The following is a 27432-nucleotide window of genomic DNA, read 5'->3' on the forward strand; positions in this document are numbered from 1 at the left end:
CTTTGTACTGTATAATATACTATTATTATGTACTAGTATATTATACAGTACAAAGTGCATATTTATAAAAAAAATATTTTTCAATATTTTTTTCACATTTTCGGTATTATAATTTTTAGTTCGGAATTATAAGATTGTTTTTGATTTTAAAAAAAATGATTGAGTTTGAAAATCCGGTGCCAGTGGTCTAATGGTATGAACTTAACAGAAAATAGTTTTGATAATTGCAATTCACAATTTAAGTAATATTAATGTCCTACATAGAAATGTCCATATAACTTGTCTATGATTTTTTGATAGACATGTATGGTGTATAAAAGAAATCTCCTTTTTTTCAAGCGCAGAAGAATATTGAAACGTTAAAAGTAGCCTTCTTTTAGTCTTATGAGGTACTATCCATGCAGATGGAAACAAAATTAATGATATTGGACAGCAACATACCATTTGATCAGTTAAAACATCACCTGGGCCAATGATTAGAATCAATTTTAACAACAAACTCAGAGAAACTTGTTATATACTCATGTATAACATGGACAACAATAAACGGCTCAAAATACAGTGAAAATGGCGAATGTTTTTGCATAGTTAACAATTTGTCTTTGTTATACGAGCTTAATTAGGTTAGGTATATAAGCAATGTGTTTAAATTTGCATTTGTTTAACTTGTTGATTTCCAAAATATATATATATATATATATATATATTTTACAAATAGTGTGAAATAAGTTATAAAAGCATTATATTATTCACTCTCGTTGGCATGCTGTTACGCGAGAGTGTGGTCTTGTATTGTTATTTGCATTGGTTATGAGGAGAAATACATTGATTTCGTTATTTTCTAGGAACAAATTAGCGTTATTTTATGTTTTATTTATGTGTTGGTTTGTTTTATTTACACAATTTACATTAAATGGCAATTCACACGTTTCTAGTTTTATTTGTCATTTTACAGTCTTCAACTATCCGCAAATTTAGTCAAATAATTGTTAGTATTTGTATCACAGTCCACTTCTTTGCTCTGCAGCTGGGAGAATATCACAAACATGTCTGCTTCCGTCATTTGATGAGCTGCAAGGGTCTTTTGAAAAACACAACCTGTCGGTTCTCTTCTGTTAAAATCCATTCGTCCATCGTGTTGATGGAACAGGTTCAACGGTTTTGCAGAAAGACCCGTTATAAACACATCTTCCATGCTAAGGAATGGTGAATTCAAAGTAGATCGGTAAAGGTCCTTGATCACAGATGCGTCAAAAATATACGCAGGTCCTGCGCAATACGTTGGGAAAACATTTCCACTGTACTCCGTTTTAGACACATACCATTTGGAATTAATGTCTCGAATTGCTGGTGCGTTTTTGAAAACATGACAATAGAAACCTTTTCGTCTCTGTTTCGTTGCGTCTAAAGCCCCGACAATGTTTTCAATATTTGCATAAACATCATCGTCAGTTTTCATATAAAATTTCACATTCGGACAATAATCGATCATCCACTGTAACATAGCGATCGATTTGTAGGTCAAATCCTTGTATTGGTCAAGTAATTCGACTTGTATAATATCGCCATATAATTTCGCCTCGTTTGTTACCGCTGAATAAGATCGTGATTCCACATCTAGACCAACAAGAAAAAGCAATTTAGAGTTCGTATCCTTTTCTGTAGATCCCCAAGTGTTTCTTATTGCATTTCGTCTTTTAAAATTATTCACGTTGCTTATGACGATTGTTAGCAAACCCCAAAGTTCACCACCGGGTGTTGTTTCATTCCGTGCGCATGCGCGGTGTGGATTTACTGAAAATGAATAAATTCGTTCATCGCTTGCTGTGGGGTTTGAAGAATTTATACTTTGTGTGTCATGGAGTTTTCGTTGCGTAATTCTTTGAAGTACATTCTCGTTTAACGCACCAATCGTCTTTGAAGATGAAGGACCATTTGCAAAGTGTCGACTCCCTGAAAAATAAATGCCCCTGCATTATAGTATTGTTAAATGTCTTATATTTATATAAGAAATATATTTGAAAACAGCTTTAAGTTGTTGTTTTTCCACATCTATAATTTAAGTGATCTTATCCGGTACGATTACCATGGTACTGATTAATAATTTTCAACAAGTTTTAATAGCGTACCGTATGCGTATCCGGAATACAGCCTTTGACGCGTGACGTCATCCGCAACGGAGAAAAACAGAACGTTGACGCCAGCACACGCACAGAGGACAAAAATAGCAAATCCAACGATTTTCCGCATCTGAAAAAAAAATAAATATATATAATACCATGTATAATAATGAATTAAAAGCATGTAAATAAAATAAATTTGACGTCATCAAGGTCTGTGATAATATGAAATAGAAATCCATTTGTACAGAAAGTAATGTGTTGCCTTTCAGACTAATCACGAATTGCAATTTCTCCCACCCAGAAAATTAGATCCAAATATTCGGACGTGCTGGAAATCCTTTTCTTCCACCTCAAATAAGTAGATCCATTAATTCAACCATGCTAGAAATTCTTATCTTGCCCTAGGGCGAAGATAAAATGCCCGCATGGAACTTCTTTTTATAGTCACCACATTGTAATTACCTCCCTTGTTGAAGACTGTCGTCTGTAGCGCATCATGGAAACCTTGTCTTGTGGCAATATTTAGAACGCTAGTTAATTATTTCTCGCTTCAAATGTCACCAGAAAACAGTTTTCACGCACCATTCAAGAAATAATGCTTTACTCTTCTTGGAACTATTTAGAGACCGATCAGAACATTTACATTCTCTGAATCACTGCGCGAATATCCATGACAACCACGAATTATCGCATATCCGTACGCAATTATTTTCACTAAGCACAAAAGAGTTCCAGCAAAAAATACAATTTTACTTAATTTTGTTTAACTGAGGTGGGAGAAAAAGCATCTACCATAGCCGCTCGTGTAAGATAGGTTCATCCCGACCCTCGCGCAGGGTGTTTTGCGGAAACTAGGTAAACCTCGTTTCCCCAAAACACCCTACGCTCGGGTCGGAATAAACCTATCTTACACTCTCGGCCATGGAAGATACTTATAATCTTGCCTACGGGCAACGATAAAGAGTACCGGTATGTGGAAATAGAGAAAAAATAGTTTTGCTATATTTTGTTTAACTGAGGTGGGAGAAAAAGCATCTATAATGGCCGCTAGTGTAAGATTCTAAGTATCTTCCATGGCCGAGAGTATAAGATAGGCTCATCCCAACCGGAGCGTATGATGTTTTGCGGAAACGAGGTTTACCGAGAAACTTGTGAAATACTGCATTCTCATGGGACAAAATATAATGCTGATCACCAACGGTGTTTCATGGTTATCAGTTTAATTTTAATCCTCTTTAATTTATTCAAAAAATCCAAAAATAAATAAAATATATTTAACACAAATAGCACAAACTAATACTCGGTTCTGCAGCCAGACTAAATGGCAACGGATGAATAAAATTGATATCGTTTCCGTGGAAACATTAGATAACACAGATAAGACATGTTGTGGAAACATTGATCATTATCAGTAGCTAAACTGCATTCGATGATTGATTCGGCATAACCTGTACGTTTGAAATTAGCGTCTGAGTTTTGGGAAGATTTTATTGCAAGCATTTTATTTCATATTTCAAATAAGCATGATTCTGCAAAACAATTATCTTCTAAAAAAATCCCTTTTATAAGTTGCATGGCACTTATTTTCGATTGTCTGATTATTTTATAGTCTAAGAAAATAAAAAAAAATTTGAAGTGTGTATATAGTCTTTTTTTAATTGTTCAATATTTAAACATTCCCCGCAATTGTCTTTGATTTTATGTAACGATATGATTCGAATCAGAAATGTTTTAATTTTAATCACGTCTTATCTGTTGAAAGGTCCTTTCTGTCGAAAAGAGTTGGGGAATTACGGGATAATGGTTTGATCAGTGTAAGATCGTTACATATTTCACCCAGTGAGCACCAAAATATATAGTTCGCGAGTGGCTTATCCACGAGTGATATATCAACTTAAGGTGTTCATGAGGTGAAATATATTGCTATCTAACACTGAAACAAACTATTTTTTTTAAATTGAAGTTAAAGTCATTTAATCACACTTTTTTAGAAAAACGCGCCAATTGGTATTTGCATGTAACGTTATTTCGAAAATGACGTCCTTAAAATTGTGTCCAAGCCATTAGCACGCTGACGTTTCATTTGGAAATGAGAGCGGGCTAAAATGATAAAACAGGGAATAGACTCAATTTGATAATTTCACTGTTTCAAACAATCTGTATAAACTACCGTAAAGCATATAATAAATATTTTTAACATCCACTCATTTTATGACAGGAATTAAAATAAGATTATTTCTCGCGGATTTGTGGAATGAAGTTATGCATCATAATAAAAAAAGTCAACGATTGGCAACGACAGAGATATGTGACAATATATTTTCCTATATTTACCAGCTAATTTCATACGAAAATAAAACTAATTTATTTCGGAATGCATTATTTTGACAAATGGAATTGTTTTGGCATGAAAGGCGCTTTCTTGGCGTTTATTTTTCGATGGAATTACCGATACGCCATGTTTTCTTACAAGCTTCGGTGTTGAAAGCGTTCTTGCGTGCAAATGAATGTCTGCGAGAGTGATTATAATCCGCGTTCGGGATTAAATCGTTTTCTGGAAGGGCGGTTTTTCCTGATGAAGTTTGAAGATTTTAGTGTTCTACCGGGAGTCGACTGTATCATTAGCTCATAAGTATCTTTGTAAATGTAAATGGGTTTTTTTAAACCAGTTAAATTAAGTGTATGTTTTTAGTCAAATTGGTTGTTGTTTTAGAGTTTATAAAGGTGTGCCCGCGCCTATTGGCTTATAGAATGGTTCGTCCCCGCCTAGTGCCCCATCAGGGATTCGCTCATTATATAGCATCAACTTTTCCCCCGGTAATGCATCTGAAAACTCTTTTATTATAACTTATTTTCTCTTTGATACCGAACTTGCATAAAAAATAAGTAGAAAAATATATTCTGGTTAAAGTGGGGTGCGAACCCAACACGGTACATTCAATGATAACTGAAAACAAAACCTCACAATCAAAAGGGATCATGTAAAAAACATCAAGTATAAACTTAACCTTTAAGCCTTTTGATGAATCGCGTTACTTTCGCTATTCAAAATCGTGGACTTCAAAGAGAATATTTGAGCATATTTAAACATTTGTTGAAGGGCTCCAGCCGTCAAGGTCATAGTTTTAACACCCCTTATGATTTGCAACGCTTTATTTCGTTATACAAAAAGTGCTTGTTATAAAAACATTTTAAGAGTATGCACATGAGCTATGAATAACTAACATTTAGACTAGTCCTACTAAAACTAATTTAGCCAAAAAGCAGCCTAAGCCTAGATAAAAAGGCATGTCTTTGTGCGATTTCGGTATTGGCAGACTGGTTAAAGTGAAGATAGAATGACAAGAATGGCTTCTGTTCCAAAAAAAAAGGAACGTAAATAAACATATAATCAAAGACTCAAAACGTTTCTCTGAATAATAAATTGTGGTTCAGATCATTCATAAAACAGCTTCACATATTTTGTTCATAATCAATTTAAAGTTTTATTTTGAATTGAAGGGTTGTTCTCTACGGTTGAAATTATCCATATAAACAACAAACATATGAACAAGTATTTTGTTGAACAAACTCACAGTATTCGCTTTCATCAACAGTTACTGTTGTTTATGCTCCATGAACTGACCCGAACATTGCTTACAAAGAGAGGCTATAAGCCAGCACATAAATAACACAAATATTCCGAGAAACGCTACATAAATACCCAATAACCTCGCAAAACAAGACCAGGCTCATTGTTGATTAATGTATATTTTATTTCTGTCTATCAAAATACCGGGGATTAGCCGCAGGTTTTATGGCTCTGAGATTCAAGAAAAGTTTGGAAAAATTGAAGTATCTCAAGATTAATTTGGAAATTCTTGAACTTGAAACTTCTTTTTCAAAAAAAATATGCAAAGTCTTACATGCAATGCAGGATACATAAGCAGCTCAAATAAATAACAATGGAAAACGGCTTACTATAGAATTTATAATGTTTAGTATAGTTTAAAACCATTTAGTACCATTATTTGAAAAAAGATTCGGTGAACGTTTTAAGTCAGATGTATTTTGAAATCTCATAATTCTAACACTTATGAAAAACATATAAAAATACTTCAAATGGTATAAATATGACTGTAACCAACATCACATGATAAGCAGGAACTCGTAGTGGCTATCAGAGACCAAATATACATTATCCAGGGCTCCAGCCAGGTTTTGAAAAGGGCAGGGTGCTAGGTCAGGAAGGGAAATTTTGATGCGCATTGAATGAGCCTTAATGGGGTACTTGCAAGGACCAATGTTCAATTCATATTGTTTATGTGTTTTAACTACTTTTAATACTATTAGTTTGTTATGAAAACCTTACCTGTTATCTTTACTGAAGTGTCAAAATTATGTGTATTTATTATTATTATTATACTTATTTTTTGCAAACTGACTTGACAACATGTCCAATAAATATCCAATTTAGTTCGTAATCATTAAAGAAGGCTCTGTCAAACAAAGGGGCAAAGCAGGGGGGGGGGGGGGCATAGTGAAAGGTAGCAGGGTGCCGGAAGAGAGCAGCAGCCCCCCCCCCTCCGCTATTTATGCAAAGCTGGAGAACTGATTATCTATCGATGCGTTACTTTGTTACATACAATATTATATTTCGTGGCTTATGTGTAAAACACTTATACAAAAAAAACATCAGTACAACGTAAGTTTTCACTTTACTTGCAAACATTACATATGTGGCTGCAGATTTCTACCTTCACATAACCACTTAGCTTTCATGGAAATACTTGCGAAATTAATGGAGGATATGTCACAAAAAAATTACCAAATGAAAACCAGATACGCGAAATTAATCCCGTTAGTGTTCCTTTACTGCCAAAACATGTCGAGTTAATTAAGTGATTGCATGAAATCTTTCGCTAAAAATACCCACAGCATGATGAAGTTATCAACAAATAAATGATATATTTATTTATTTATGATAAATCCATTAAAGTGCTACTCTTATTCAAAATCAATACATACACATGTATAACAAACATAAATTTTGACTGATAAACCTTTAGCTACTTACTAAATGGTACATTTATAGAAAATATTTATTACTGATAACAAGATTTAATAGCTGAAAACGCAAAAATGATAAATGATTGGTGAGAGCTAAAAGATTTACTGTGATCTACTATGGTCGCATGAGGTAGAAATTCTGTGCTTTGTGCACCTTTCTTTCAAATTAAAATAGGTATCCTTCATTAGAACCACTGTTTTCGACATTTGTTCATCCTTTTGGGAATAATAAAACAATAGCATTAATTATGGTAAGTCTTATGTGGGAGTAAGAGTGCATCTTTAAGCTGTTCAATTAAAATTGAGAAAAATCTCTTGTTATCTTCTTACTAATTGCATAGTGGCAGTTAATAGCAAGCAAGATTTCGTCTTAAGATATTTGTTTAGTTTTCATGAAATATTCGAGTTTCCACTTGCTAGATAGTTATGTGACATATCCGCAATTATTAACACGAACTATTTCATGAAAGCTAAGTGGATATAGTTTATGCCAAATTTCTGCCACCAAAGCAACATCACCAAGTTAGTTCATACCAATGCTTCAAATAACTCAAGTTTATATGCATGAAGTTAAAATTGCCATTTTGAATTAAAGCTGCACTCTCACAGATTTATCGTTTTTACAACTTTATTTTTGTCTTGGAATGAGGAAGTTTCTGCGTAAATATCTGCAAACCAATGATAAAAGACTGCTGACAAATGATCAGATCGCAGATTTCATATAGTCGTTCCAAAATTAATGTTTTATGGCTTAAAACGTTAGGAAAAATGCATAAAACGTTATTTTTTAAACTTCAATATAAAAATCTGCGATCTAATTCTTTGTCAGCAATCTTATATCACTGGTTTACATGCATTTTCACATAAATTGGCTCGTTCCAAGACAAAAAAATAAAAAAAAGTTGTCAAAACGTTCACACGCAGCTTCAAATAAATAATCATAGTTCCTATATTTCGTCTTTCTTGTACATCAGCGTGATGATGCTATAGGTAACATAGATTTATTATCATCAAACCTCTGAATGATGAATGAGAATGATATTTCGTGTATAATGAAAGTATTATTCCGTCTGTACTTGCTTTCTTTCGGCAGATCAGCCCGCCTGGATTTCGTCAGAGATAACGAAAGGTTAACGATTATTTACGGTGGCTAATTAGGGCCAATTATCCTGGAGATACTCAATTAGGAATACCGGATCTTGATAAACTATCAGAGTGCTTGAAGTATCTACATAATGGAAGGGGCGGCAGAAAGTTGGAAGCACTATTTTATACTGAGTGGGCTCTTAAAATATAATGAAAAGAAATGTATTCTTTTAAAGCTGCACTCTCACAGATTGACAGTTTTGACTTTGATTTTATTATTTTTTCTTAGAATCGGATGATTTTAGCCTTCAACTTAGTCATATAAGATAACCGGCGATAGAATATTTTTTTTATTTTTTTTGTCTTGGATCTAGCCAATCTATGCGAAAATGTATGGAAACCAGCCATATAAGACTACTGACAAAAATAGATCGCAGATTTTTATATTTAAGTTCAAATATTGATGTTTTATGCATTTTTCTTAAACCGTTAGTAACGCTTTTAGCCAGAAGTTATTAATTTTCGAACGGATATGAAAATTTGCGATCTGATATTTTGTCAGCTGTCTTATAACACTGGTTTCTAGATATTTACGCAAAAATTGGCTCATTCCAAGATACAAAAATAGTTGTCAAAACGTTCAATCTGTGAGGGTGCAGCTTTAACATCCATATTGTTGGTCCGTGATATAATGTTATCAACAAGGCCGAATGTTTTATTTGTTTTGATTCTGTATGAATTAATAACAGATGTCAAGTAGGAGACCCGGATCCTGATAATGCATCGAGTGCTTTTTGTGTTTACATAATAATAGGGGCGAAAGAACTTTGAAAGATTAATTTTTATACCTGGTTTGTATTTGTTAATAAATGAAAAAAAATCATGATATTTCGCTTTAACATCCGTAAGTTTGGTCCGTAAGATTGTTATCTTTTTCAATTTACTAGTCCTAAGTATAAAGTTCGATCTATTGGGTTATAACATAACCAATTGTCAATAAGATATTCCGGATGTTGATTTTTTATCAAGGTGCTTGAAAGTATCGTTATAAAGAACAGAGTGAAAACACTTTTTATTTATTGAGTACGTTTTTTGGTGAATATAATGCGAAAAAACGAGTTCTTTGTTCGAACATCCGCAAAGTTGGTCCGTACTATCATATCATTATCAATTTATGACTCATTCGATTCATTCGGTATTTTAAATAAATAGAAAACGTTTTTAGCTCGGTATCTTTTTATAAATTTATTGTAAAAAATATGTGTGTACTTTTGTTGGACCTTCCTTAAACTGTACGTCCATAATGTACTTCAATCTCGTTTTCTATTCCTTAAGAGCAAATACAATTGCTGTGGTCATGTTCACGAATCGTTATTCATGTACCTGTAAACATAATCACTTAAAAAAACTAATACGTATTCTTAGTATCTAATAAGTTTATTCCATAGTGAAAGAATTTAACAAGAAAAAGAACTAGAACGGATGAAAATGTTTCAAAAATAACGAAACAAAGAAATAAAACAACCACTACCTACCATATTAAAATCCAAACGCTTAGTAATTTGCATAGCAGAAACATTCTAGGCAAAAAGAAAAAACATCCGAGATAGTTAACCATCAAGCTACACAAGTCTTAAAATATCTTCAACAGCTCGTAAAAACGTGGAATTTAAATCTCACATCGTATAATCAGGCAGTTTTTCGTGCTTCATACAACAGTGGGAGAAGCAAGAAACATCTGTTTGATATTTGGGCTGCAGACAGGTCGGAAATTGATACTGTACTGAAGGCGAAAACGATAAAATAATGATTCAGTAGCCTTTGTATAGATAGAATATAGATAGTCTGGACTCCGTACACAAAAACAAGTGGAATAATAGTTTATATCATACAATAAATAAACAAAAATATTGAATTTTTTTTGGAGGGGGATGATTTTTTTTACCTTTTTTTACGTTGATCGGGTGTGTGTGATTTTTTTGACGATAAAAAACGATTCAGTAGCCTTTGTACAGCTAGTCTGGACTCCGCACACACAAACAAGCGGAATGAGAGTTAATATCATTCAATAAATCGATTTTTTTTTTATTTTTTAAATTGGGGGGGGGGGGGGGGGGTGACGATAAAATAATGATTCAGTAGCCTTTTCTTCAGTCTGGACTTCGCACACAAAAACAAGCGGAATAATAGTTGTCTTAAATCTGGAATTTCAAAATATAGATTTATAAAACGAAAAGTAAATCGAGTTGTTTGTGTGTGTAGTGGGGGGAGGATGTACTTTAAACGATACTATAATAATTCAGAAGTATGAACTCTGTAAACACGAACAAAAACGAAATAAATATGTTTTGATATCTGAAATATTAATTGTTAGTAGCCAGGATGTCTTGATTATGCACACAAAAACCAGAAGTATGTTTATAATCTAAAATGCTGCTTGCCATTTTCTTTTAGAAAGTCTTGGGGTGTTACAGTAGAACGGAAGTGTTCTCCTTAGGCTTTGTCCAGTTATTTTTTCAATCTGGCTTTTTAAAGGCTGAACAAAAAATTAAAGGTCATTTTTGGAAACGGTTAATTATTATGCTTAGTACATTTCAAAACGCAACTATTTATAATGCAATCAGCATAATGAAAGAAGCCATACAAAAATTATAAATAGTCAATGTTAAATATTTTATAGACATATATATTCTTGCTTCATATTAAGTTTTAGCATAAATTGAACCAGAGTTCGATTAAGTTTATAAGTCAAGTATTTCAGGGGTCATTAAATAAAATAACTTGATTATACGTCCATTGATTTTATTGAATATAAACATAATTTTATTAAAAAAATATTCTCTTCTTTTGATTTGACTATGGAAACTTGAGAAAGTTAAGCAAAGACATAAAATGTTTTATGAATACCAAACCGGTTTTTGAATTTTGCTCCAAGAATGGTTCAAACTATTAAAGTTCCATAACCACAAAATCAAGGTTACGTACAGTTTCTTTTTATGATAGAAGTTTTGATAATCCCATAAAATAAGCAAAATCGCATGGATTCAAGGTTGCCATATGTGTGTGCATTGAATTAATCCAGAAACAAAGTTGAAAACTAAGTCGAGGAAGTGAAAATATCTTTTAGCCAACCTGGACCTACAGATTTAAATTACATTTATGGCCCAAATCCTTCAATAAAACAGGTCCCTCCTTATGCATGCTTGAAGTCTCCATTTGGTAAACACGAGTTGCACCAATTTAAAAATCCTTTGATCAGTCGAGTTATGGAGCCGGTCAGGAACAAATGCCTTATTTGACCTTTAAATGCCTTATCTGTCCTTCAAATGCCTTACCTGACCTTCAAATGCCTTACCTGACCTTTAAATGCCTGATCTGTCCTTCAAATGCCTTACCTGACCTTCAAATGCCTTATCTGACCTTCAAATGCCTTACCTGACCTTTAAATGCCTGATATGTCCTTCAAATGCCTTACCTGACCTTTAAATGCCTGATATGTCCTTCAAATGCCTTACCTGACCTTCAAATGCCTTATCTGACCTTCAGTCACTCCATGTGACCTTGACCTTTAAGATATGGAACAGGAGATTGGTTATTAACAACCATTTATCTTCATTGGTAAAAACTGCTTTACGAAGAAACTAATTCAAAAGTCCCAATACTTTAGGTGAACTGTAAGTCACCAAGATATATAAACGCATTTATTGAGTTTTTATATTTATTTTCAATAAATAATATGAATTAATGTTATAAATAATTCTGTTTTCAATCTGGAAATATTTACTGAATTTTGCTTAATTTCTGTTTTAACCCTCTCAATCATAAATAATCAGTATGTATTTGTTCTAAAAAAGTAATACATGCTACAGTTTCCATATGAAATGTACACTAAACAAAGAGCTATGTATTGCCTATATCTAGCTTAACTGAAAACATTATGGAGATATTTTTCACATAAATTTCTTATAAGTTCAATCAAATGATTTACAAATAACAATAAGCGCTAGGCTGATAAGCACTAGGCTTTACGGCATAAAACATATCACACTCACAAATATGCACAAATAGTTTGTAAATATTAATTGTCCAAAACATCCATCAACATTTATAATTATTATCCCACTGTTGAAGAGTTAGTTATTCTAGAAATCCATTGCACACTGTTTATCGGAACTGAATCTGGCTTATTCTCAATCCAATACAATCCTTTCCGATTTCTGTCACCTGGAATGAGAAAATAAAATAATGATCAGTTATGAAATTATCAATCATAATGAATGGATACAGTATTAAAAATATGCTTTCTGGTGGTTTATAGAGATATTTCAGTGAAAATAAAATAGCTTATTCGAACAGTGAGATATTTTCACAGTTTTTGAAGGTAAGCCTGTTCTCACATTTAACAAACAGGGCTGGGAGACAAAATCAATTAAGTCCATTCAGAATGATACAATGTTCTCATACAATTTGACAGGCTTTTCTGAAACAAGAGCTGGCGGGCAACATGCACGAATAATGTTTTGTCTTAGAAAAGAATAAAATAATGATGTAAAATGTTCCTGTGAAAGGCAATGAAAAAAAATCAAATAAAAAAACAACACGAAATCCGGCAAAACAATGAAACCACGTTTTTTTAAATGATGGACAGAAGAACTTAGTCATCATTGTGACATTCAGTTTGAACGATTTTACCAATTTTTAGTAACAGTGACCTGGACCTAAACTCTTCTTGCATACCAATTTTGGTCACAATATGTCTACCCTAACTCAAGTTATTCAGAACCAAATCATTATCTGTTCTTAGTAACAGTGACCTTAACCCTAGGGGCCCCAAACTAAATCCTATAAAAGCTCTCTTAAAACTCTTCCTGTATATCAAGTTTTGTTGCAATATGTCAACCCCAACTAAAAATACTCAGTACCAATCATTTTTCTAATTTTAGTAAAAGTGACCTTGACCTTGACCCTAGGGGTCCCAAACACAATCCCATGAAAGGTCTCCATAAACTCTTTTTATATATTTAGTCTGGTCACTATACGTAAAACCTAACTAATTTTTATGATGACATAGGTGAATTTGATGCCGCCTTCCCACAGGCCCACCTGAATAACGACATATGTCATTCTTAAAACCAGGTTTCTCTCTGATTTACCTGACACAATGTGCCCTAAAACTTTAACCTACCCTAAGTTCCTTTTAAAGACAATCAGGGACAATAATTTAATGGAGTTATGTAACCTCATTGTATGATGGTCCTGAACAAGTGTGTGAAGTATTAAGTGAATTGAATGAAGGGTATTGGAGTTACAAGTGAAAATGCCAACTTGCCTTTAAAACTTTAACCCGATGCCGACACAGGGGTGATTAGTATAGTTTTCTTATTTTTAGATTAGTGGAGCTAACAAGAGGCCTATTAGGGCCTATGCGCTTCTGGTCCAGAACATGTTTACAAAGACAAGGGAGTGAAAAAGAAGAAAAAAATCTACAGTGACTAAATAGAGGTTGTCTCCCTTAGACTGTAATATTTTACTTGGCAACAAGCAATTGAGGCACATATATGGGTGCTGGTTTAAAAAATGAACAGAGAAAAATGGCAAATCCTGCCAAATGAATGAAATTATATGAATGTTTTACTGCATTTATATATATATATATATATATATAATATACAGCATAAGAGCTGGTCTTGTTGTTATTCAAGAAATATATTATTTTTGTATATTCCTTTATTTAAAAGATGACTAATATTTTGCCTAAAAAATTGCTTTTAAAGCGGGAAAATGGACACTTTAACTCTTATAACAAAGGACAGCCTCCAAAGGCCCGTAAAATCACTGACTACATACCTTGGTAACTCTGCAGGTCTCGCCCTTGAACTCCGGCAGGTAACAGGCTCCGCTGAGAGGACACTTCACCACTGGCTTGCCCCTGAAAAACCGAACATGATAATTTCTTGATATATTTACTTATAAGCCCATGGGTGTATTGGACTGGGTTTTTTATATGATAATAAGAAGAATTCTAGGAGCGATTTAGTACCAAAAAGAAGTTTTCAACAAGAAGTACTACATTTATTAAATACTCTTCATGTACATTTGGCATAGTCAGTGTGTGTATACCACATTATAAATGCTACGTTGAAAGGCAATATTTTGCTTCGAATGATGACTTGAAACAAAGATAACTTCACTATTTCTTCACTATTTTAACTGAAAAAAAGCGCAGTCTAAGTGGATTTCAGAGCCCTGCCTTCAGTATTTTACCCCAGTTTGAGAGTTTAGTTTCTTAAAACACTTCAACAAACTTTTTCACAATACGGCCGTCTGACGGAGCACTGTCAAAACATTGATTTGGAAACAGGTTTGTTGAAGTGTTTGATGAAGAAACTTATCACCTTATCAAACTTCGGTAATAAAACGAAGGCGGGTTTTTTTAACGCGGCATAGACTGCCCTTTGTTTTATTTAAAATGGTGTGGTAAAAGAAAAGTTATCTTTCATTTAAGTCTTTATTTTAAGCAAAATATTGCTTTCAGACGTATCGTGGTTTACACACACTGATAATCCTTACACCAAAACTTACTTGTATATAGGTGTATATGAAGCTGCACAGATGTCAAAGGGATTATGCTGGTCATATTTTATTTCATGCTCATCCGTTGGGTTCTTCTCACATGCAGCTAGAATCTTCCTGGCCTGCGAGGAGAGACAAATTTCATTTTAAAATTAGTGAACTTTACACAAGTTAAAACGATTGACTGTTTTTGTTCCTTTTTTTAAAAAAAACATAGCAAATATAGTCAAAACATGTGTTTATGATTGAGCATGGTTAACTGCACATAGTCTAAAATAAACAAATATGGCAAGAAAACACAAACAATTGTCTGTGGGTTTTTTTTGCAGTTTATTTAGGCCAGATTTACGAGACTTGCTACACATGTATGTATTGTTAGTCATAAGACTAGTACAAAGTTTCATGCAAATTGTTTGAATTTATGACTAAGGTTAAGGTTTTGGCCACTGGTGACAATGACAAGATGGTATCACAATAACTTTATTTTTTCTATGAAAAACGAGATGCCCTTAAAACAATCACTGATCCAACATACTCAATAGAAATCTCATTTCTGAATACACATTTCAACATCTGGCGTACACATTTTTTTTATCTGGTGTTGAGGCTCGGTTCCAGTTTGACCATTGATAATCGGTTCCACTCATGTAATTATTGATAGTACATCCGGTTTATGACAATACCTTAATTGTATTTTTATTCTTGTACAATTACTCGTAATCCTTAACTATGCTTTTGGTATGCGTATGTTTTAATTTATTTAGTGTTGCTGTTGCTTTCAGCCATATTGTTAACAATAACAACTGACAACTTCAGAACGGGCCTGGTTCCGAATGTATATATGAACTCAGAGGAGAAAATTGGCGGACATTAACTGAATGCAAATAATGAGAGGAAAGAAGAAAAACAACTCGCAGGTTGAATCGATGATTGGTTATGACCAAATACAAACGATTCTGACCGATTTCAGGCCCAACCAATCGATTTGCGATCATTAAAACATCCCTATTTTCAGCAATATTTTTTTTATGAAAATTCTCGTTAAAAAGAATGTTCTTACTGTAGTGGCAATTTCTGGTTTAGGTCCCAGCTCCAGTAATCGTCTAGCGAATGATGCAGCCGTCTTGCAATTTTTAAGCTTGAAGAACAGCGTCATGGCTGTCCTCAGTGTGAGAATCAAGTGAACTGGCTGCAACTTGCAGTGGGTGAAATATGCTGCCATCTGAAAAACAGGTGTACACACGTTTAATGTTTGTGAAAGATCTACTTGTATTAATATCATACACAGGGTTCTCAAAAAGTTTGTCCCAAATAGTAAAGTAACCAACCAGGTACTATTTATTCTACTTGAAGTTCACTTAATTACTTAATTTTCCAAATTTGATGCATACAGATGTTGTCATCAACAACATGCAAGTTGCATTAATAGAAATAAGCAAAAGCCTGCAAACCCTGTACTGGAAAAATGCTTCCTGGGCTTGCCTTGATTTTGGATTTTATTTCATAGTAGGGTTTGTTATTTTGTTTTATCACATGCACCAGAGTTAAAATTCAGGCTGGTTCATCACATCCTTACTTTGATGACGGATGTTTAATCCTCAGAGAATTACAAAGCTCAGCAAGTTTTGAAATATGGAAAATATTCAGTTAATACAATTGCATATAATATACCGGAATATCCTTTTTTCAATATTTGTTTAATCAGGTAGATATTAAGTGAGTTGATTTGCTATGCTGAAATGAGGTAATATTAAAATCGTCAAAAAGAGTGAAAGTGGTGTCACACATATTATCTGGGTTACTGTGTCAGTGTCCACAATACGCTAATCCTACCTCACATAGCCTTTTTTGTTCCTGCAGTGAGGCCTTGGGCAGCTCTTTTCTGCTCATTTCCATAGACAGACCCACAATGTATTCTCGGCATATCTCAACTAGCTGCTGCGCCTGAATGATTTATTAAAGTTAAAAACCTTACTAAAGTAGATCTTCAATAAGGCATTTTTGTTAACTATATTCATTGCTTAGCAAAATAGACAAACTTTACAACAGATCATTAATATACATGTAGGTGATTTTAACTACAGGCAATGAACATTATAAAGGGTAAGTGGAAGGCAGTTATAAATACTTCCATTCATCTTTACAGGTAACTATCAAATTAACAAACTTAAAGGCCTAGTTTAATCCTTCTATAAGAGACCCCCCCCCCCCCCAAAAAAAAAAAAAAATGTGTATTGTACACAACCTCTGTGTATTGATCTTAATCTAATTGCCTAATTGTCTTATCAGATCTCTGATCTGAATATCCTGCTGTGCAGTTTTGGAGGTTTTATTATAGAATGGACCCTAAATGGCCTTGAGCCAATAAACAAATACACAGCAAATTGGCCCCTACTGTGACATCAGTGCAATTACCAGGAGATGCACAGCAGTGGATTGTCATGCAAAACATTCCATAAACTAGGCCTTTAAATACGATTCGAGCTTAAAATTGAAGAGATGGTGCAATACATAAACATGTATAACAAACAATAATTTTGACTGATAAACATTTAACTCCTTGCTAAATAATGCGTTTATGGAAAATATTAATTACTGATAACAAGATTGTAACTGGTTATTTAATAGAGAGCGCAAAAATATTAAATGATTGGTGAATGCTAAAATAATTACTGCGGTCTACTATAGTCTCATAAGGTAGAAATACCGTGTTTTTGCACCTTTCTTTCAAATTAAACTCGGTATCCTTCATAAGTCTCATTATTTTTAACATTTTATCAATTCATTTTGATATTTTAAAACAATTGCATTAATTGTGGAAATTCTTATTTGGGAGTAAGAGTGCATCTTTAAGATAATCAAAAATTTATAATTTAATTACATTTATACAACTGGTCCTTCTTGCAGTACTCGGCCTGTTTTTAAAGCTGTTTTAAACCCTATCAAAACTCATTCCTTCACACAATTCAAACATAAACTGAAATTGTACCTCTGCAATCTCCTGTTTTGTATCTACCACAAGCAAGGGAACACTGAGAAGGATGTATCTGAACTTGTCCGCAGCATCGCCAAACTTTCCCGCAGTGGTGAGGTTATATGCTACTTGTAACTGTTGGACTAAGGTGTTTAACTTCAGGCCGACTGCTGGCACACCACTGCGACCACCTGCCTCTTTCCTGTGAACAGAATGACGCCAATTGAAATAATTATGAGTATATATCACAGACTTTTCAGCATTGGTGAGGCTATATGCTTCATGTAACTGATGGACTTGAGACCAACTCTTGGTACACTACAGTGACCTCCTGCATCTTTTAAAGACCAGAATGTGATATTTCAGAACAATTAGGAAAATGCATATGAATATGAATCATCAAACTTCAGCAATAGTATAGCTATAAATATGCAGCTGGTGTTCAGTTTGAGGCCAAACAATGAAATATCTATGAGTATATATAATAAGACTTTTCAAAATTGGTGCGGTTTTAAAATACTTGTAACTGTTTAACTAAGGTTTTCAACATCAGGCCTACTGCTGGAACACAGCCAAAACCACCTACTTATTTTGTAGGAACAGAAATATTGAATAAAACACTATACTTCAGAAAGACTTAGCCCGTCCCTTGCAGCAGATATGTAAGGCAATGATACATACATTTACATGTCAAAAATACCTAAAACTGCAGGTAATAAGATTTGTTTACAATTTTTTTCATTTGCTTAGGGAACATGTAGTCAGATCAAGTTCCATTTTTATTTTGTGTCTGTGAAACCAGAGTACTAGGCAGGTCTAACTGAGACTACATCTAAAACTCCCATCTCTTGACTACATTTGCAATATAAGGGTGGCTACATTTGCCACATATCCTTTAAATATCATACAATATATCAGCCTCATCAACTTACCAGTTTCTGTGGGGGTAGCCGAACAGTGGCGGTAGTGAGGGCATACCCTGATAGCAAGTCCTACTACGGCTAAATGTCTGCAGGAACAGTTGCTTGTATTCTTCAAAGTTGACAACACCAACTTGGTCATGTAGCAGCTGAAAACAAGATGGGAATGTGCTACATTTCAAACAAAACCAAACCTAACATACAAACATGTGCATATTTTTTCATGAATTATTCCATTTTCCTGTGTTCCTATCGTAATCAACATTAAAAGCCCAAAGCTCCATAAATTAACTGATAATAATACAACACCTTTAACATGATAGAATTAAGCCATAAATCATGTACCTGCTTAGAGTGATTTCTATCAGCTACATTGTAATAAAAGTTTATAGCTTATAGAATTATGCTCGATTTCATTTCCTGGGTGAAATGCCCCTAGAAAGTTTCTCATGTCGGGCTCGAATCAAAGACCCCAGGTAATTTATTAATTGAGTGTAAAAAAGTCCATTAACACGGATAATCTCTGTATGTTAGTGTCTTCATACAGTACCTACCCTCATAGCCGTCTCGAATGATCCAGCCAGCACATGGTCCACTGGTAATTGGGAATTGTTACACCACACCTTCAACACAAATTATCATCAATATGAAATTTAACCCTTGCCTTCGTGTAAACATTCATTCCAGATAGCACTATTTAGTTTATATTATATAGCTCAGGATGATCACAATTAATATAAGTTTGACAACAAAATATCTGTTTAAGTACATTTGACATTAACACAAATTCCTGATCTTCACTGAATAAATCAATGAGAACAATGCATAGTTAATTATCGAAATGTATACATGTATTCTTAAAGCGGGAAAAACTTGAAAGACAGGATATTGGAGTTTTTCTATAGACAAATATACAAGCGCCTCAGGATATAATTTCAGAGACATTGTAACAGATGTGTTCTGTTCATAGAACACATTATGATGGAAACTCATTGACTTGTCATATTTACTTGTGACAAAGAGATTTTTAAATGGCGCTATAAAACACCCTCATATCCCCTCCTACATAAAAGGTTTTCCCTGGATTAATAATTATTGGTCTCCAAAACGTCAGAGACAAAATCCCGAAAACCCACGGAAGATTCCCACCACTGATCAATTGCCAAATTCAAATGCTATATTGCATACCTGTGCTTGACTGGTGCCTTTAGTGGGCGGTACAAAGAATCCCTCCCCTCCGCCAGTGGGCGTGGCTGGAAGGTCAAGGTCGGCGGGCAGTTCAAGATCTTCATCATCGACATCCCAGCCCCCTCCCTCCGTACCATCCTCCCCACCAACGCCTGCTTCCTCTCCACCAAACTCGTCATCTGTAAATAAGCAAATATAGCATTATTTAGGGGGGTGTCAAAAGTAAGGGGGGGGGGGGGGGGTCAAACAAATGGCAGAAGCCAACCAATTTATGATCTGTGAGTGGGATAAGGGTTTAAAATACAGGTTCTAGTTAATCCTTTATGATCATTCATTTCAACAAAAGTATAAACAAGTATAATGAATATTAATTCCAAGGACATAAAATTCAATGTTGCGCAAATCTTATCTGAATAATGAATACAGCATTTTTCAAAGTTGGTCAATTTCATACCTACACTTATATAACAATTATAACTCAAATATTATTCAATAATACACATGTTACTATAAATAGTAACATTTTACTATAGAAATTCGTTCCCGCAATAATGATTATCGTCTCTGCCCGTGAGATTATCAAGGCACGTCAGGGCGATTATGGCATAATTGCCTGACGAAGACGAGAATGTGCACACTGACGTCATTTTCACGAAACTAAAAATGGATGCCGTATACTTGGTAGGCAAACAATCAAACATAAGTAAAAGCTTTAAAGGGATTAAAATGGAACTATCGGTGCAATAATAGTGAAATTAGTTTTACCAATAATGACACCTTCTGTGTTTCAGTAACGAGTACTACCCGAAACCGTACCGGATGTTGACATCGGTAAAGGTCATGAAGCAGTGAGACAAGGAAATGTTTTGTTGAAACGGTTTGTTTTACTTTATTTGCTGAGAAATGTTAAATATCCAGCGAAATGATGGTCATTCAAGCCAAGATTCTTATGAAACTGCTCTTAGGCTTGATCGACCCTAGCTGTGCATCACAATCAGCTGATGTAAAATAGGAAATTTTTGAAGAATGGAAAAATTGCAGGTACACATATGAAAAGGTTTGCTATTTTGATTTCCAATCACTCATTATTTTTTATGCAGCTAATGCCATTCAAAACTATTTTGTTTTATCTCATTTTTAAGACATTCAGACTACATGCTAATTATATGACATATCCTTCATTATTCCACAAAATCATGTTTTTAAAACCATTTGAAATCATTGACAGATGACAAAACATATGTATTATACAGGATAATACATGGTTGACCACGGCTTTTTGTTGATAATTGCCCCAGTGAAAATATATTCCTTCCACTGGGCAATTATCAACCAAAAGCCATGGTCAACCATGTATTATTCTATAAATAATCAGCCACCTACCATCGTCCAATTTGATATCATCGTCTCCCCAGCCCTCTCCAGCTCCCTCAATCTCGATATCGTCTGCGGCAGCCATCTTGTTTTGTTGGCCTCCACGTGCAGCCATTGCTCCTGAAGAACAGAACAATTTATCTTTTCATATTAGAAGAGAATGGAGAGAAGCATACATTTTTCTTAGAATACATAGCTGTCCTTAACATTAGGCCAATATAAATTAATTGTTAGATTTTCATCCATTTGTTTTCTAAATGGGTGCAGGGTTGACATTTTTTTTTAGATGACTGTTTCAGCTTTGAATATGTCTTCATGCTCTTTTTTATTGCATAAGGGAACATATACTTGTCTTTCCAGACGACCCACAATTGTAACTTTTCTCCTTTTTTACATGTAGGTATGAATAAACGCCGTTCCCGGACAGTACCAGACTGATATGCAAATACAGACCCTAGATCAACTTTTTTATTTGAGTCAAGAAAATTTAAGGGGCGGCTGAAAAAAAAGGGGGCAGGTGGGGATAAAAATCTAGCAATTAATTAAAAGTCGCTCAGAACTACTGACTACAAAAAGAGCAGAGGCTTTAAAAACCTTTTAAAGAGTTTTGTATTTTAAGGACACTTTTTATGTCAAACAACAAACCTTCAAAGAATCCCTTGGACATTGTAAGCAATGGCCAGTTGGCTTCTTGCTGTGTTATAGGGGGTGGGGGATTCAGCAGGGTAGCACCGGGATACAGGTCAGGCACCCTTTCCTCCTCTCCAAACGACTCTTTCAAAGTGGATGCCTCCTCCTCTAGTCCATTAGTGGCCGCAGTCAGGTAGGCTAGTGATTCTGAAGAGTGGCACAATGTAATAATTTGATTATATGGAGGATAATTGTTTGGTTTGGTAATATATTTTACCGAGTGACCAAAATATATATTTCACAAGAGGCATAACCACGAGTAAAAAAAAACTAGAGCTGTCACAGGAGTGACAAATACCCCCAAATGCCGCCTGGACACAGGGATGGCAAACCATTCCTTTGAAAAGAGGCCATAACTCCAAGGTTACTGCAAACTGCATCTTCCTTTATCATGCGTATATTGTTTTATTTAAATCTGTTGAGTAATTTAGAAGTTACACTGCTGACAAGAAAAACTAGCTGATGCTCTAGCTGATCTCTTCTGGAATAAGACATCTAGAGCATTCACAAGCTTTTCTTCCAACACGATCATCATCAAATTTTACAAGTACATATTTGGGCTTGAATGCATCCTTATCCACCTGGGAATAAATCCCGGGACTGTTCCTGTAGCCGAATTAACAAGTCCATCTGACAGGTCAATATTTGTAGTAAGCACTACTGTGGCAAATATGCCATACTTAAGTTCTGCTGGTATTCCACTGGCATCTGGTTCAAATGAAGCATGCTGGATTTGTTTTGTTTGTTCATCTTTCCAAGTGTCAATTACTTTTAAGGTAAATATTTGCTCATTTAGTTTTTGAAGGATCTATCGAACTTGACCTGTATCTTCTGATGTTACACCTATGTACCAAAAAATGTTCAAATCTGTCAAGTCTTTCATGAGTTATCGTCCGGAAACCATTTTTCTATTTTTAGTAACTGTGACCTTGACCCCACCAGCCCCAATATCGAACTTGATCTGTATCTTCTGATGTTGCACCTGTGTACCAAAAATTGTTCAAATCCGTTTAGCCTTTCATGAGTTATCGTCCGGAAACCGTTTTTCTTTTTTTAGTAACAGCGACCTTGACCCTGGCCCCACCAGCCCCAATATCAAACTTGACCTGTATTTTCTGATATTACACCTGTGTACCAAAAATTTTTCAAATCTGTCAAGCCTTTCATGAGTTATCGTCCGGAAACAGTTTTTCTATTTTTAGTAACAGTGACCTTGACCTTGGCCCCACCAGCCCCAATATCGAACTTGACCTGTATCTTCTGATGTTACACCTGTGTACCAAAAATTTTTCAAATCTGTCTAGCCTTTCATGAGTTATCATCCGGAAACCATGAAAACCGACAGACCGACCGACCGACAGACAGACCGACCGACAAGCTCACTCCTATATACCCCCTCAAACTTCGTTTGTGGGGGTATAATAACTTTTGGTGTTCTAAGGTGAAATATATTGCTATCTTACAGTGAAACAAACAATTTTCTTTTTATTACATGCCTAAACTTGGAGTTAAGTCATTTAATTACACTTTTTAAGGAAAATCCGCCAATTTGTATAAAGTAACGTCATTTCAGAAATGACATCATTGAAATTGTGTCTCAGCCCTGTGCGCGCAAATGCTTGATATGGAACCGGCTAAAATTTCAAAACAGTGAAAAATATCAATGTGATATTTTGACTGTTTCAAACAGTGAAATAATACTTTTATTTCACTGAAAAATTTCTAAAATTCACCAGAAAGCATATTTTAAACAAATTTATTAAAGTTTGATTGTACAACCAGCTGAAAGCTGATATATATCACTCTCAAGACTGATTCATGGGTTGAAACAAGAACGGGTGTCATTTCAAGCCTATGAGGAAAGAACCCACAACTTCATTGATGAGAGGCAAAATCTATAACATTAGACCTCCCCTACCTTCAGCATGATGGTTACAACATGAAATCGAAGTGTCTACAGCATTTAGATTTTTTATGCCAACAAGCAGTACAAATAATGGTAGATCTGGTTAATTAATCTGATAGATGAACGGGTATGTGTTCAATGCTTACTTTACTAATCAATGAATTTTTTGTCAAATAAAAGAAAGCTGATCTTCAGCTCATCTTACTTTGTCCACAGTTGGATAGGATTTTCACTCGCTCCTGAACATCACCCAAGAATAGAGCATTCTGGAAATGTCCGCTTGTATCCTTACGGATCTCAGCTGAAAAATAAAGAACCATTCTATTATTATAGCATAACAGATAGGATAACATTTGGGAAGGCTTTTTCTCTCCCCTATATGTCACAGACTGCATAAATTGCAATGTGAGCAGTCGGGCATCGAATCAAAGGCACTACCATGTCCCTAGAAACAAAAGCGATACAATTACATGATATAACCAAAATCATACATGTAGGATGGCCATCAAAAAGATTTTAAGACCATCTTAATAACTTTCATATAAATGCTGATAACATCACGTACCAATCTTTGTCATCTTCCTCAGCTTCTCCAGATTTCCAGTGATCAGGTAGAGGAAGGACAGCTTGTCAAAGTTCTTGGTCCTCTGGTACGCCATTTCCACTATCTGATGGTTTCCCTGGAGCAGGGCTGCTTCTCCTAGCTTCTCCCAACATGCTGGGTCATCCAGGGCCCTAGCTGCTTCCAGGGCAATCTGAAACATTTGATAAACCATTATATCTCTGCAGGACCTCTCCAGGAAACATGGTAATAACAGAGTGTCTTTGTCACATTATTGTTGTCTGGTATGCCATTTCAACAATCTTGTGGCATCCCTAGAGCAGCAGCATCACCTAGCTCCTCCCAACTAACTGGGACATCTAGGATCCTAGCCAGTTTTAGGGAAATCTGGTTCGAAAATGGATACATCAAATGTGGTAATAAATTAATTATGCTGGAATTCATTCTATTATGCTTTAAGGTAAATTTGCCATATTTTTTCTCTAATTACTGTTTTGATACAATTCACACACTTCAGGCTTGTTACTGTTCGCTTCAAAACAAACAAATATACATTGTAACTCGGTCAAAACCCCTTTGAATAACATTGCTCATCAAAGGTTAGTCACTATGGATTTTTTGTTTACCTCTGGCCACAATTTGTAGTTTGTTTTCTGACCAACCCACAAAAATATTCCCAATCCAGAAGTTTTCCGTGTAACGGTGATAAAAAAGGTTTATTTTTTTACAGAATGAAGGGTAGGGATGAAAATAATATACATAGTATAATATGGTAAGTGAAAATCTTATCTCCCTACCTTCACCAAAAAATGTGGAAAGCAAAAAGCCTAAATATTTACAGATAGTGGCATCAATAATCATTTTCATTTATATCCTTACCTCAAGATTTCCACACTCCAGAGCAAGACCAAATCTTGTTTTCTCATCCTTGACAAAGTGCAGAGCCACCTCAGGGTAGCCCTTCTTCTGTAGATAGGAGATGATGGACTGGCCCACCAGCTTGGCATGTCGCACCATGTGTAGAACCTGCAGAAAGGGAGGAAACATTAGAGATTTGTCTAAAAAAATCCGGAACTGGGGCCATATTTATAAAGCATCTTAAGTTATTTCCTAACTTGATTTCTTAAAATTGTCAGTGATATTCAAAGAAATGTGCCAGCATTTTCAACATAAAAGAATGTGTTTTTCAATAAGGTTAATGAAAACAATGTATTTAAGAAATTCTTACATTTTTATATCATATGACCAAAGAGGCAATTAAATTAGGAAAGTGACTTAGGAAAGAAAATGACTTTAGAAGTTTTATAAATACCGCCCCAGGATCAGAAGATCAGGTTCCATATTCATTATTATCCTTATCCATAGACTGGTATCAGTCATTGGAAACCATAAATGTTTTTTTAAAAATATTATATTAATTTATATCTACAAAAGAATAACAATTCAAGACTTCTTGTCAAAAGGGCCGGTCAGTCTTATTAATATGGTCCAATTCAGATTTCATTCCTTTGCTAAATATCAATACTATTAAATTCAATTCAATTGTTTTCTTCCAATAATCGACATGTTCATTATATAATGACAAGATTCAAGCTAAATAGATAATCATTTCAGTCACAAGATGTTTTATTTAAAAAGACTGCATCAACTTCTTAGTCAGCCCCCAATACGTAACTGTGATATGCTTTTGTGAAATTTGGCTAGGAAAATTTCGTAATCATGAATAATTAATCATTTAATGTGGAGTTTCACAAATAATTCAGGAATTTGCACAGACAATCATACAAATATTTTCCGTGGCAAAAGTTATCTGGCAAATAAATTTTTGTCCGCACTACTTATTTCAGCATAGCCTCTTAGACCACTCGCCTGCAAAGACAACTGACAATACTGAGTACTTGAAGAGTATTTAAATGTAACATGCAATTTCATTGGAAGAAGAGTTTTTCCCCTACCTTATGCATATTCATATAAACAAGTTTTTGTCAGTTAATTTTCCCACGGTATGTATAAAGTGTAATGGAAGAAAGAACCATGGTTGCCGTCGATACATTATTCATCCATACCTCATCATATTTCCTGTTGACCAGGGCCAGTTTGAACTTGAATTCTGTTGGGTCAATGGCCATCACTCTGGGTCGTCCTTCTCGGTCCAAACAGAACACACTGTTGCCCTTGATACGGGTGATGTAGATGGGCAGGTCCAGGGTACGGATAATACCATGGTCACTGCAAATAAACATTTTAACCTCAAAAGTCATCAATTATCTACAAATTAGCGCATAAATCTAGAGGGTCAAGGGCCATAACCCTCAAGTGTCCCTCTCTGTCCAAACAAAACACAGTATTTCCTTTACAACAGGTCATGTAGAGCTTAAGATCTAGGGTATGGATCATAATTTGATCACTGTAAAAATGGGTAAAAAATGAGACTTAAATACATGAAGGCAACTAAAGAAATACACTTAATGAATAAATGGATGTGAACTAATAAATAGTAAATTTCTCCCTGCATATAGCAACTATCAATTTGACTGCTGATTCCATTTAAAATTTAGTTTTGAAAAGATTCCAGGAGTACCAGTACATTTGCACTGAGAATCTGCTACAAGTAAAAAAAATGCAAGTCTAAAGATAGAAAATATAGCCAGCAGGTGCCAATTTTGAAAACCTCTTAAGTCCCTCATGACAGGATAAAGCTAAGCTTTTTTGTTTTGGTATAATTTGTGTAATATTTTAATTCTGAAGAGTTTTGGGACCTTAAAAAGGAGAGTATTTTTATGACAATTACGATAAAAACTCAAAATAGTGTAAATACTTTAGTAAAATCATGAATAAGAATTTTTTTGGCTTAATTAAAAGAAGCTACTTCAAAGTGTAACACATAAGAACTTTTGAAAAATTGGGGCCAAATTCTGAACCTCATTCTAAGTTTTTGTCAGTGAGCTGTAATTTGAAATCTTTTAAGAAAACTTTATGCATTCATC

The 27432-nt window shown here is 34.6% G+C and overlaps 2 protein-coding genes across 3 annotated transcripts in view; both read right to left on the reverse strand.

Annotated features, from left to right (window-relative positions):
- Positions 1–79: 79 nt before the first annotated feature.
- On the reverse strand, positions 80–10006 carry LOC128234889 (beta-1,3-galactosyltransferase 1-like). Its single transcript, XM_052949497.1, has 3 exons — positions 9794–10006; positions 2130–2250; positions 80–1953 (listed from the first exon to the last, which is right to left on the reverse strand). Exons 1-3 carry the CDS (start codon positions 9824–9826, stop codon positions 959–961), a joined length of 1149 nt encoding a protein of 382 aa, XP_052805457.1. The 5' UTR covers positions 9827–10006; the 3' UTR covers positions 80–958.
- A 1944-nt stretch (positions 10007–11950) lies between these two features.
- Positions 11951–27432, reverse strand: part of LOC128234778 (coatomer subunit alpha-like) — a 30757-nt gene continuing 15275 nt past the window's right edge. The window contains exons 17-31 of one of the 2 annotated variants that reach the window (XM_052949293.1): positions 26512–26674; positions 25325–25471; positions 24449–24638; positions 24089–24184; positions 21933–22124; positions 21297–21407; positions 19914–20092; positions 19280–19348; positions 18738–18874; positions 17821–18007; positions 16665–16775; positions 15892–16053; positions 14841–14953; positions 14106–14187; positions 11951–12482 (exon numbers count right to left, since the gene is read on the reverse strand). In XM_052949293.1, the coding sequence (XP_052805253.1) occupies positions 12423–12482; positions 14106–14187; positions 14841–14953; positions 15892–16053; positions 16665–16775; positions 17821–18007; positions 18738–18874; positions 19280–19348; positions 19914–20092; positions 21297–21407; positions 21933–22124; positions 24089–24184; positions 24449–24638; positions 25325–25471; positions 26512–26674 (1999 nt within the window). In that variant the 3' untranslated portion in view covers positions 11951–12422. The remainder of the gene's footprint in view (positions 12483–14105; positions 14188–14840; positions 14954–15891; positions 16054–16664; positions 16776–17820; positions 18008–18737; positions 18875–19279; positions 19349–19913; positions 20093–21296; positions 21408–21932; positions 22125–24088; positions 24185–24448; positions 24639–25324; positions 25472–26511; positions 26675–27432) is intronic. The other variant, XM_052949294.1, reaches the window with a different exon arrangement.

Source organism: Mya arenaria, chromosome 5 (assembly GCF_026914265.1).
Source record: "Mya arenaria isolate MELC-2E11 chromosome 5, ASM2691426v1".
Taxonomy (NCBI): domain Eukaryota; kingdom Metazoa; phylum Mollusca; class Bivalvia; order Myida; family Myidae; genus Mya; species Mya arenaria.